This window comes from Falco cherrug, chromosome 2 (assembly GCF_023634085.1).
Source record: "Falco cherrug isolate bFalChe1 chromosome 2, bFalChe1.pri, whole genome shotgun sequence".
In the NCBI taxonomy this organism is placed as follows: Eukaryota; Metazoa; Chordata; class Aves; order Falconiformes; family Falconidae; genus Falco; species Falco cherrug.
In genome coordinates, this window is record NC_073698.1 from 119,710,864 (window position 1) to 119,724,857 (window position 13,994).

At 37.0% G+C, this 13,994-nt stretch overlaps 1 protein-coding gene across 4 annotated transcripts in view; it reads left to right on the forward strand.

The window, feature by feature from the left end:
* Positions 1-13,994, forward strand: part of CBLB (Cbl proto-oncogene B) — a 133,726-nt gene that overhangs the window by 8,922 nt on the left and 110,810 nt on the right. For all 4 annotated transcript variants that reach the window (XM_055701594.1, XM_055701597.1, XM_055701595.1 and 1 more), the window contains exon 3: positions 1,160-1,410. In XM_055701594.1, coding sequence (XP_055557569.1) covers positions 1,160-1,410 — 251 coding nt within the window. The remainder of the gene's footprint in view (positions 1-1,159; positions 1,411-13,994) is intronic.

Consider the following 13,994-nt stretch of genomic DNA (forward strand, 5'->3'; position numbering starts at 1 on the left):
TAATCTGCTTTCAGCAGTATTAAGATGTTTTTGCAGCCTCGTTAGTTCCCTCAAAAGACTGTCAAAGTCACTAATATATAATGTGGCAATCTCCACATGATACCTATAAAACTTTTTATACCACATGGCCTTGATTTTTTTCATAAGTATTTGCATATGTACAGCTGCACACACATGTGTAGAGTGTGTCCCTCTCAGTGTTTTAGCTGAGTGTGGATAGCTCGGTGCAGTAGCACTCCAAACCTACTCGTTAGTTTCGATCTCTTTTGCTTTCTAGACTAGAACATTACAGAACAACGAACTACCAGAGAATTTAGGTAGCCAGGAGATAGTTACTCTAACCTTGTATATGTACAGGAAACAAAAGCACTATCTTCCAGAAACCTTTTCAGTGCAGACTGGATTCAAATAAAGGTGTTCAATTCATCTGAGGCTTATTCTTTTAAGTAATACACATTATTCGATTATTTTTTGTGTCACTTAGGAACATGATGGTTCCAAGTCCATTAAGATGGTATCTTCTATTACAACTGTGAGCTGGAAGACATTAAGTTTATAATGTTTTGTATTCTGGTTTACAATATCTGTTCGTGAGCGACTTAATTTGTCTGTTGTGGCTAATAGCTTTTGAACCACTGGATTTGTTCAGACCATTTTCATTTGTGTAGACCTCTGAAACTTCAAATTCCTATAGCTTCTAAAGAGGTTATGTTGCTGGATAGAGAAAAAAGAGAGCCAGCAGATGACAAGATGGTTTATAGTCAGTTCTGAGTAGCCATTTAGACATCCATAGGGGACTTCACCTGAAGCAAACAGATCTGTATGAAACTACTGCTCTTGCCGTTAGTTGTGTACGTGTTTTGATAATACACTCCTTAGCATGTAGTAGGCGGGCAAAGACATTCTGCCTTTAAACACAAACCCCCAAACTATGTAAGTTGTTTTCTTTTTATAGATGTGGCAGGATTAAGTTAAATTTTACATCCTTTAACATTAGAGACTATGTTGGAATTTCATGGAGTATGAATGAAATAGAATTTAAATTTTTGTGCTTGGAGGTTAAAGTAGTATGCTTACCACCTATTGTTTTTAAGATGTTCAATCAGGTTTTGCCCCAATTTATTTCTTGTCTTTTACATTCTCTTGTTTTTGCTTATAGGTAAGATTGTGCCAAAACCCAAAGCTTCAACTCAAAAACAGCCCACCTTACATACTTGACATTTTACCTGACACTTATCAACATTTGCGACTTATACTGAGTAAATATGATGACAACCAGAAACTTGCACAACTCAGTGAGAATGAGTATTTTAAAATCTACATTGACAGTCTGATGAAGAAATCTAAACGGGCTATAAGACTCTTCAAAGAAGGAAAGGAAAGAATGTATGAAGAGCAGTCACAGGACAGGTAAGTGAAATATTTAAATATAAAGTAGATTGTCTGGCCTGTCTGCATTCTTAACACTGTTTGTCTGCACCCATTCTGTTTTGACATCTTTAATTATTTAAAGAGCAGAAAACTTAGTGTTTGGATTCATTGACCCTGCAGGTCAGTTCAGTAATTTGCTGGATTTGTTCCATTGTATGCTCTTATCTGTCACTTTGTGACCTTTAAAACCAAGTGCATTTCCTTCATAAAACATTCATTTCATTGTAATTACTTATTCACAGAGCCTTACAATATGTACTTTTTCCTCTGGTAGAGAATGGCTGTTACTTGGATTGAGCTTGACCTCCAGTTCCTAAACCTGTGGGAGCCATGATGGATATTGACTTAGAGCTTTCACAAGTCATGAAATGGAACAAAACAATATTCACATTTTTGAGACAGTGTGATGTTAGCATAAGGTGATGATAATGTTAGTTTGGTGCTGAGAAGCCTTTTCAGAAACCTAATGGATTCCTGATTTGCAGTTGTTCAGTTTGAATAACAGGGATTAATATCCACTTTATGTGTGCTCTTGATGGTGAGTGAAGAGGTTTTTAATACTTTATTACTCAATATTTTAAAAATAATATTTTAAGAACTTCTGCAAAATCTGCTCTTTTGTTTAGGGAAAGGGGTACTGCAGTGTTGTGGCAACTACTCTGCTATGTGCTATATCTTTACGTCTATTCAACTAAGAGATACAATGCTGTTTCCAAAGTCTTTCCTTTTTGAAGGAGATGGGGGAATTGGGAGATAGAGAGGAAGGGAAGGTGGATTGAAGCCCTGCCGTTGTGTCTGCACCTGAGCTCAGAGACAGGGTTTTCAGTCTACTTTTGGAGCTGGTAGAAAGTATTGGTATCACAGAATGGTTTGGGTTGGAAGGATGTTAAAGATCACCCAGCCCCCTGCCAGAGGCAGGGACCCCTTCCCCCAGCCCCGGCTGCTCCCAGCCCCATCCAGCCTGGGCTTGGGCACTGCCAGGGATGGGGCACCCACAGCTGCTCCGGGCAGCCTGGGCCAGCACCTCGCCGCTCTTAGTAGGAACAGTGAAATGTCTACTTTCTTGTAAATGTTGCTGCTGTTACATTTGATGTATACATATGTTTCTTCCAGATCTTTATCTATGATTATAGCTGTTCCACGTACTGTGGTAATCTCCTGTGCTTCATCGGGTGTCTGAAGCTTGCTTCATGTCTAAGGAACTTTTTTTCAAGTATGTAAAGACTGTCCAGTTGTGAACATACTTGAAGCAGTTTTCCTAAGAGGAACAAAATATGTTGTTATGACTATTTTAGTGATGAGGAAAGATCGTGATGAATGTTTTTTTGTCTTATGAATTCAGAGAATTCATAAGTATGTAAAGGAGTGTTTTCACTGTAGATGCATGCTTGCCAGAACCCCTGTAAGAATTGTTCAGCACTGAGCCTGTGGATTCTTTTTTTTTTTTTTTTTTTTGGTATCCCATTTGTTTTATGAACAGAAGTTGTGTGGCAAAGTAAGAAAGAACTTTGAAAGGGCAATTTGACATAAATAGTTGCATTTTGTAAACAGGTTTTATTTTGACTTCCCTATGTTGTATCAAACCCAGATTCACTTATGGTTTTGCTTAGTTTGCAATAAATTAAAGCCAGTTTCAGTGTCACTTTTTCAAAAACACTCTGCTTATACTCTGTACAGTTGGTCATTCAAACAGCGCCTTAGTAACTGTGTCTAGTTGCTGGAGTTGCTTTCCTCTTTCCAGCTACCCGCTTAATTTCCTGCATAAGGATAATGGTGGTGCTACAAGGATGTCTTTTGTGAAGGAAACAGTTTTTGAAAAAGGTGCAGTTAGCATATATGCTGTCATTTGTTTGGGGCGTTCTTGTGAGATGATTGGAGAGGAGGGATTTTAAAACAAAACATAGTAATTAAGTCAACTGTATCACAATAACCAATTCAGGCTCTCTATATTTGTATTTCAAAAAGTGACAACTATAATAATTTGCTTGACTGATGGAGTTTGAAGTTTGAGGAAAGGAGTAAAATAGAAATATTTCTCCAGTGCTAAAATTCTTAGTTGTGTTTCCTGTACAAACTGCATACAAACAAACAAAAAAAGTTTCAGCAGTTCATGCCTCATGCCATTATCAGTTAAAGTGTACGTCTTTGACTTCAGTCTACCCTCTTTAATCTGCGGGTGATGTTTTTATCTGTATGTGTGTCCTAGTTTAAAGTTGAATGAAGGTATACTTGCTTGCTGAGCCTTATGACTAAGTACTTGTTTGCTCTGCAGCGCTTCAATATACTTAATCACGTGTAATTCTTGGTAAATTGGTAAAAGAAGCTGTAAATTTAATTTGTTTTTAGCTGCTTTGCTTCCAAATATGCCTGCATTAACCTAAGTATGTTATTTGTTAACATTATAATGCAAATGTAGGAGTGATCATTTAAACAAATCTTTATGAAAATGTTTCAAATATTACTGTCAAATTGAAGTGTAGTCAATTTAAAAAAAGGGCAAGCCAAAAGCCTCTCATGTTGACACCTGGCCAGTTTCTGTGGTTTTTAAATCTTACCTTTCTCTTTTGTTTTCTGTTAGTGTCTCTGGTTTCTGGATAAAAGGTCATCGTGAAAAAGAGAAACTGGCTGCATTTAGAAGCATTCCTTATATATGTTTGGTATACTTTTAACCTATTAGGATTATTGAATAATCTTTTAACTTCTATAATGATGGTGCATTTAGGAACCAATGACAGTACACGTGATTTGATTTGACTGATGACACCAAAATTAGTCTGTTGTGAAGAATTTGTCATGAACTTTAGTTGTCAAAGATCCTGTGGGTGAAACAAGATAGTGTGCCAGTCAGATCATGTACGAATGGCTGAAACAAAACACTGTGGCAGTGTTGACCCCCTACCCTGTGCTCCATGTCAAGCACATATGCTAGCCATTAAAGAGTAGTTGGTGCCGTTATTCTGTACGCTGTAGGATGAATCTTGCTAAACGGAGAAAGTATGGTTTACAAGTTCGTTATATATGAATTGCATCTACCTTCTGGGTATGGTGTCTAGTATAAAATTATGTCCTCTCGTAGTCCTCTTGCTTAATGAGGTAGGAGATGATGTTCATTAAATACTGTAAACTGTACTAGATAGAGGCTGTACAGAAGTTTTCCTATATATGAAATAATTTAAAGATACTTCTTGTCACAGATTTTACCTTTTAAAGCTTTTTAACACAGAATTATTAAAACTAGTGGTTCAGGTACATGTACGCTTAAATCTTTCTATGTCTTTGAGGGTCTGAGTTTGTTTTTTTTTTTCCCCCTCACCTTTGTTGTTTATTGTATAGACTGAAGCTGGAAGGCATAATTTCTGTGAAGTCCAAACTTCCTTTTGTCTTGCTGCATTCCAGAAATAGGCATCCAGAAAAAATAAAAACTTTGCAGGCTGGCAGTTTGTTTCAGACAAATATGTGAGCCAGGTGTAGAAATCAATACCATAAGTTACAGTTACAAGACTAGAAAAGGAGTAAAGTGGCGGTGGAGGGATTAGATTTGGATTCATTCAAGGTGCTGGACATGGTCTGCAGGGCTTACAGAACCTTTTCTTAGTAATGGAGATGTGTGAGCTTTCCTGTGCTTACCTGTAAATAGTGTCCTTGGAAGAATACGTGTTGAGATGGAACTTCTTTTAATATTGCATGCCTTCTGCTATATACTCTATATATGAGAAGAGGAAAGGTATAAACCCAGGGTGTATACTTATTTTTAATAATCTCTTAAACACTGCTTGGTTCAGCCAAAATTAGTTTGCCACTTGTTTTTAAGTGGCACTGCAGAAGTGGAAGAGGAAGATAAAATGAAAGATGGTTATATCTTAAATAGCGGGCAGTGCAGATTAAGATGGCAAGACGAGAGCTGAGGTGGCTTTGGGCTCGATGTAGAAAGAGGTGTGCATGTTGAGAAAGTCAGAGTCAAGGAGGTCCTTCAAGATGATTGCAGAACTACTCCTGTTCCTGTACAGAAAGTCTTGCTAAGTTCTCTTGTGTATCTGGCCATTTGATATCTTGATTCAATTCTCATATTTCTAGATTTTACAGCTTGATTAATTGTTTTGTTAGTGCAGAATTCCTATATTCTCTTAAGTCTTCTAGTGAGGTCTTATAGCTACGGTTCAAGTGGTAGATCAGATTCTCCTTTGTTACTGTTCAAGTTGGTTAGTGGGTTTATAAAGTGTTATGTTTCTCTTCCTTAAGTCTCTGTTGACAACCAAGGTCAGTTAAGGATCCTGAATCAAGTCCTTGAGCTGGCACGTTGAAGTACACAGCATTCTCAGTAGAGACCTTTTTACTGCTGAAATTTCTAGCCCATTCCCTCCTTATTCTGCAAGTACAAACTTGATAAGAAATTATAAGGGTTAGCATCAGGGTGGGCTTCAGTTACGTCAGCTGCAATGCGGAAACAGCATCTTGTGTGCTTCTGTCCTGTGGCGAGAGGTAGTTTACCCTACTTCTTTGAATTGCCTTATCTTGTACCGCAGCCTCGCTGGTTTATTCACAGGAAGTTAAGAAGTTTATAACTTAGCTAGCTTTGTAACTTGTTTGTGTCTCCGGACAGAGATTTTGTTGATTGAGAGGAGGCTCAGGAAGAGCAAATTCTTAATTCAGGATGATTTTATTTGAACAAGTTAAGATTGTTTTGGCTGACAGCCAGAATGTACAGATGAAGAAAAGGATGTTAATGGCTGTTTTTGTAGAGCCAGTTCTGCCTATTGGTTAACATCACATAGGTAAACTCAGTAATTGTTGGATAGTAGGGATGGCAACCTTCACCAAAGTGGGTTAGATTTGTGAACTTGTGGGTGAAAGTTACTGGCTTCTAAGAGTCCTGTGACTTGTCTCATTTTCCAAGCATATCATGTGGTTTTTGGTCTTCAGTAAATTCTGAGCTGAGCAGTTAGGCTATACATACCGTCAGTCTGTTGTCTGGCATGATCTGTAAACCCCTACATTTATGCTATGTCAGCATGTTCTGAAGATCAAATATATTGACTGATTTATTCTAATCTTGCTGAATTTGAGGCAAAGGAATCTCATATTTGTCCTTTCCTCTCTTGTGTTTAATAACCATTTAGATGGTTCCTCCACTGGGTTTTTAGGAAAAAAAAAGCTGCCGTGCTCTGCTTAAAAGGCTTGTGGAGTGTTGACTTGTTGCTTGAACTCCTGAGCTGTCCCTAGGAAAAAAGGACACTTTCCTCTTTTGGTGTGTAACCTGTGGCGTGGTAATTGGGAATAGAATGTGGCTACAATACATAGCCTCTAATAAAGGGGCTTCTTCTGAGGAAAAGAGAGTGCATGATGGATCGGATGGGCTAGTATGGGAGAAGGAAATGCAATGAGACTTTTCTTAAGGTTTTAGGTTATAGTGAGAATTTCCACCCTCTTCTCCCCTCCCTGTTCCTTAGATGTGATGTAAAACCAGATGTGAACCAAAACAGCTTCACAAAACCCTTTGGTGTACCTGAACCACATGAGCAATTTACTTCAGTGCAGATTTGGTGAAGCACAAGCCATTTGCTATTTTTGGCTCTAGTCTAAATTAAACAAGGAATGTTATACAAACACACCTTTCAGACAAAGAGATTCTTGTTGAAGAGGGCAGGTGAGAACATGTGGAGGTTACAAATGGTAGGGCAGTGTTATGACAGCTTGTTCTCAACATAAATGCAAACAGACTGTGTGACTGCAGTTGTTTTAAGGCACTATTTAAATTATTACATGTTTTTGATCATCCTCACTAGTTGGGGGAGGGTATTACCAAATGAGAACAAAGGAAGTATTAGTTCCAAAATAACTTAAAGGCAACTATTTAGTCAGATCATAGAGGAAGACAAGGATTTTAAAACCATAAAAGATCCTAAAGGAAAAAAAATGGCTTGTAAATTCTTATAATTGATTAAATTCTTGATTTGTATCTAGTTGGTAGAAGGGGAGTAATATGTGCACTTTTACTTTTTGCTCTGTTATAAAATCAGACAGCATTTTCTATGTTAGTGCAAGTTCTTTAAGACGTTTTGTTACAAATAATGTGGTGACAGTCACATCTGAGCAGAGCTCAGCTGGTTGTGAGGGAAGATACACAGTCTGATCTCGTTTCACTTTGTATAATCATTTATACCTCTGAAAAGTGTATATGATAATGTTGCCAAATTAAGATGCCATAATATTTATACCCACTTTCCGCAAGTGTGAAAGCTCTCAAAAGTCACAAAGTTAGGGGAATGGGTCCTGCAGGCTTTCCTTGTGTTATATATTAATTTTCTTTGTGATAAACCTAATGACAGTTCTACACGAGGATTATACAGTAAGACTGATGCAATGTCTATACTGACATGGTTTTCTACATTGTTCCGTTTCAGCTTTAGAAGGCAACGCAGGATGACAAAATGAGCTGGGAAGAACAGGTGGTTTTCTGAAAATACAGTGCTCTTGGTCAGAGAGGTCTGGAAATACTTTGTCTGACTTGGCAGTGAGGATGCTAGTACCCGTTTCTGCTTTGTAACAGCTCAGTTTCTCACATCCCTTCACCATAGTTGCCTGCGTGGTCTCCACAGGGAACAGCAATCTTGGCCTGCCTCCACAAGCACAGCTAACTCTATTTAGAGCTATGTTCTTGGGTATGATAATCCCAGCTGATCATATCAAGATAGCAACTTTAGGATCTTCTTGAAGAACAGACAGCACTGACTCCTGTATTTACCGTGTAGAAAGGAAGGCTCTTGTTGTAGACCTGAAGGGATCTTTGATGAAAGATCCCTTTCATATGTGTTCACTTTCATATGTGCAGTTGTTTTTTAGCAAAGTTGGTCTTTACTTTTCTATGTCAGAAGTATTCTATATTCAGTGATTAGGTATTTGTTTTAGGAGTTCAACACAAGCCTTCATGATGGCAGCTACTTACCGTGTGAGAAGAAACACAGAGAAAGCTCTTGGACGGTGTCCATTTTTATGAAATCTATATCTAAATATATAAGCAGATCTAACTTTAATTTCAGTTTATAAAAATAAATAGTTTCCTTTCCATGATGTTGTGTGGCATTGCTTTCTGTTAAAAATTAGAAACATGAAAACAAAAATCTGCCTTTATTCTATAAAGAAATGAAAAGCAATTTAGGAATAATCACATTCAAGTGGTGCACTTGCTGTTTCATTATAAAAGCTCTTTTGCCTGTCTTTGAAAGTAAAGTCAAGTCAGTTTTAAAAACAGATATGCAGCAGTGATAATCCTTTTATCCAAAGAATGTTTGATCAAAAATCAGGCTAGAAGACATGCTTGCTATATATATAAACCCACAGTAAAGAAAGTTTCACTAACCTGTAGAGAGCAGGAAATAACCTTAATCTGAAGTGGGTGAAATTATATGTTTTGATTAACGCAGCTGAAGTTTGAGTTCAGAACAAGGCAGAGAATGAGATATTGATGGAGATGATGATGGGTGGAACTATCCAGTTCCAGTCATTAAAATGTAGAGTGCAAGAAAGAGATAATTTTACGAAATTTTTAAAGTGTTTTGTGATCATTTGACATAAATAAGTTTCTCTTCCTGTGTTGTTCTTTGCTTCAATATTTAAAAAAGTTAACTTAAGTCACCTTTAAAATGGCACAAAAGAATATAATTATTTAGCAGTTTGCATACAGAGTACCTTCTGTGCTTGGGCTTTTTTTATCTGGCTGCATATTCTCAAGTTAACTTTAGTATTAGTATCTAATCTGTGAAGACAATTCATGCTCTAGGGTGAGGCACAGATTTAATATTGTTAATTGATATTGGAGGAACAAGGGTTTTTTGTTAAAAAAATAGGTTTGCTGTTGTCTGCACAAAACAGTTTTGCTACTGGTAAGATTAGTATGTTGGTGTGTTTCTTTTCTTTCATATTGTACAGTTCCAAATAGTTTAACAGCATGTTCTCTGAGAGCTAACCTAGCAATATCGTTTGCTTGATTTGAAAGAAAATGTTGTATAAAAGACTGCACAATTAATGCAACTATTAAAAAAAAAAAATTCAAACAGGAGAAATAGCACACAGAAAGGACTGACAGTAAATTGTGTGTGTAAAGAAGCACAGTTTAACACATGTAATGGAAACATTAACATCTTAAATGGAAAAAGAAACCTGTAAGTGATCCTATATGAGGAATAAAGCTTCCTGAGCAAGCAACTGGGTGACTGTCATCAGTATCTTGTTTGTAAGTATATGTAAATTAATAATAAATTTTGAGTTTTTCTGATAAAACTAAAGGATTTATTACTGAAAGGATTTTGTATTTCTCTCTAGCATATGATAAAACATTGCTCAGTTTCACCAGTTTGCTCAGATTTCGCATGTCAGAACTATAAAGCCTGTCCTGTTCTGTAATGGAAGATCTGTAATGGTTCATTACATTGTGTGATGTGAAATACATATTGAGGAATATATTGACTTTATACTTGCAAAGATCTTGACACTTAAGAAAACTGGTGAACAAATAATTAGTTATGTTTGTCCATTTCAGTAACACTTGATCATAATAATTATGACCTCACTGTTTTTCTGGTATGTCTGATACAAATGTAGGTTTAAATGTATTGCTTCCTGATGTGGTATAACACAGTGAACTGAAGGGGAAACATAAAAGTAGCAGATATGTAAGAAACATTTTTGGGGTATATGGTGAAAGATTATAACCAGTGGTTACACATTGATTGAGCTAAACCCAATTTCTGCGTGGGTAAGGTTGTTGTGGTCTCTCCATAAAAGGATCTATTATAAGGGGACTTTAGTATTTCATTTATTCTTGAATGGTCAGACAGCACAGATGTAATTTCAGTATAATATCTCATGCGTCGTATATATGGAGACTCCACTGGGAACTTGCACAGCCCACCTGATGAATTAGTCTTTTACTGTTATTAATCGATCTTTCACAAGCTCTGTGAATGTGTAGTGGGAGAAAAATGTTGAGTAAAGTAATTAAATTACTTTTTTCCTCTATTTGATACCATTGTGGGAGAGTTCACAAAACATTGTCTCGCTTTCCTCCAAGATAAAATAGTGAAACTATATGGCTTTGATTTGAAGCAACATTGAACAGGAAGATTATTCCTATTTTATGTAGCAAAAATGTATATGAAGATTGACTTATTCCACAGTTCTTTAATGAAACTGTCACTAGGCACAGAGCCTTAATTTGTTCTGTCTGTGCAAAATTCACAACCATATCTGGTTTTAAGTATTAGACCCAGCTTTGCATCTACCTTCCATAATGCAAATGTGTCTCCTGATAGGGAGGAATACTGAATAGTAAGCTATGGAAGTCTTAACAGTACCTGATTAATTACTATTTTTCCTCTTGAGCTCAAACCCAAAGTATTGCACAACATCTGTTTGTATTGATATGACAGAGAGGGACAATATCCATAGATTCTCTCAGAGTGCTTGGCATGTTGCGGGATTGGGTTGGACCCTGGGTACTAGTGGCAGAAAGAAAAGGATCCATGGACTTGTTTGTGAGTAAAATAAATGTCTTTTACAGAGACTGATGAGTTAGATCTGGGGCCCAGTGCTGACTTTTATTTCCTAGTATCTGTTGACTAACTTGTTCAAAGAACTGAAATTTGCATAGTTGTTAGAAAATCTGTGGCCACTCACTGCCTTATGTAGAGGATTATTCTGTAAGAAATTCTAGTTTTGCATACACTAAGAATAAACCCCCCCCCCCCCATTTTAATAAGCTTAATTTATTTCTGGGTTTGTGTGCTGGGCCTTAGTGATATCCTAAAGGCTTTTGCTAACCTCTTTATTTGTCCTGAAAAAAAACCCCAAACACCTTTGTTACGTTTGTATCAGAAATATTATTGCCTTTTTAAGAGTAAGTTTATTTGTTAGTTATCAGTCTTAAAATAGGACATTTTGGGCAATACTGTATGTTTTTAAAAATGACTGCATGAGAAGGATTTGCCTCTCATTACAAGTTAAAGGGCATTAATGCAAGACAGACAAACTTTTTAGCATCTGTTTTCAAATTGTTCCAATGGAAAATGGTCCTTAGCCAACAGAATATTCTGTGAACTCATATCAGAGTTGATTCTGGGTCATGAATGTCTGTCATGGGGTGTGTGAAATGCAGGGTCAGTAATAAAACATCTTGTACCTAAGAACAATGTTTAATTTATTTTAAAAGGAGTCATTAATTGGTGAGACCTCAGAGGTGCATATCAAAGAGCAGACATTTAATTCTAACTACTCTCTAGTAGGAGAGTGTGTAAAGATGAAGAGAAACACCTGCAGATTTGATCAAGTCAATATTTTAAACAGTTTATAGGGCTACAGATGATTAGTCATACATAACTTTTAAAAATTAAGTTATTGTATTACTAGATTACTTAGGTTTTAATATCAAACTCCCTGCACATTGTTCTTATTTTTGGGGAATGCTTAGTTTTGACAGAAGAAAATTCAACAATTTGTTTAAACTCGGAGTTGTAAGTTTCTGCCAATATGGTATGTAAGCCTTCTATCGGCACACTTAGCATAGAGCTGTGTGTATTTATTGCTCTCTAAATGTTGTGCATATTTAAAGAAGGTATAATGCAATGAGCAGAGCCTGAAAACATTTCTGTTTGTTGTTGTTCCAGTATACAGACTGCTGTGAAAATTCTGAAGCAGATGTTGATGTCGCAGAACTTGAACCTGTGCTCCAACTATTGTCATTAAAAGTGATGACAATCTGTGTTAAGAACGTATGCTTGCCTGATACCAGCAATAAAGGAGATGTCTGTGTTATGATGTAACTCATTTTTATTTTTTTTTATTATTTTCAAGTATTTGTTTTTGAAATATTAGGAAAAAAACCCTGGTGTTTTTGTAATGAAATATTGTCCTAACTTTTAGCTTTGAAACACTAACATCTGAAAAGTGCCTTTTCAGTTGCTGGGTCATCTTGGTAATGCGAAATGGATCATAATTAATAGGCTGTATTGGGGTTTTGTTTTAGAACAGAGACTTTGGACACCTGTGCTTTAGTTAGGTTACTCTTTACTGGTTACCTCAGTCATCAAAGGTTACTTAGGTCCAAGTATTATGCCATTTAATACGCAGTACAGCGCTTTCAGGTTTTCCTAGAATAAAGAGTAGTATTTAGGGTTCTAGCCTTTTTGGCTTTAGTAGCAGAGTAATGGTGGATGACAGGAGTGCTGGTAAAGGGTGGTGTCTGTTCTAACTTCATATTAATTTTTAATCCATTTCATAACTGCATCTTACCGACAGCTCATTCCCAGTGGCCAATACTTGGTGTTTTTACATCATACAATGATAGATGTTCTGTGCAGCAGTTGGAAGAATACAGAAGATGTGGCAGATATAGCCAATTGTTTTTTGTCTAGCTGAGAAAGTCATGTGTCAGCAGGCTGAAGTCCTCTCCCCTGTACTCTTGTTAAAATGGGCTTCTTTAGGATAGCGTACTGGAAGACCATATGGTATTGTCTTGTTCAGAACTCTGCATATGCTTTTTACTCCTTAATTCATAGCTCTAGCAAATACACAAAGATTCAAAGAAAAAAAAAAGTATGTGACATCCTGTGCATGTGTTTCCTTTTACTGTTAATCCCCATAATGAATGCCCTATGAGGAATGGGGCTCTAATCACTTGCAGAGCACAGTAATGTAAAAAGACAGTGCTCATCTGGGAGGTGTTCAGGAGTGTGGATCACTGGTGACCCAGTTGGTACGCAGCTGTCTTCCAGTCTATGCATGTGTGATTTCATTAACTACATGCATATCTGTCTGACAGGCTGGTAATGATTGTCTAGAAGGAACCTTGCCTTATGAAGTTATCTAAGTGCCACTGAGAAAGAGTTGTTTGTTTCCCCCCATTTTCCCACTTCCATTGAGGGGAGAATAAAAAAGGGCTAAGGAAGATGTTCTGTGAGGGTGAGGATCGTGGGTCCCAGGCAGTCACTTAGAAATAATCTTTAATGAAGCCCAATGCCAGGAAGAGACATGTTTGAACACGACACAGCAGATTTTTAGAGGCTTAAAGGAGGTGTCGGTACAAAATGCTCTTCTGAAAGGGCTGAGGGTTTTGAACAGTCTTTGTTTGTTTGTGCTGTGTGAATTCAGTGCTATGATGCTCAGCTGTAATGGGCAGCATAAAAGATAAATGTAGTTTGTTAGTATATTAAAATGTCTTTTGAAATGAACTTAGAGGACAGACTGTTGAGTATTTGTTTTAAAAACCAGCCCTGTATTAAATCTGTGATTTCTGGGAATGCAGTTTGTTATTGGAGCGGTTGACTGAAAGGCATTTTGACATACTTTCTTGTAACCTGTAAGCTCAACGCACCCAGCTTCTGGAAAGGTGATAGCTAGGGAAGAAATGAATAGCTCAAATGTTAGAGAAATAAATTAGCTTATGTTTACATAACATAAACACAGCAACAAAAGGACAACACCCACCTCCCAGTATCTGTCCTAACATGGTGAAAGTTATCTAGTGGGTAAATCCTTCCAATGTAATGGAACAGAAGAATCATAGCAGTTGG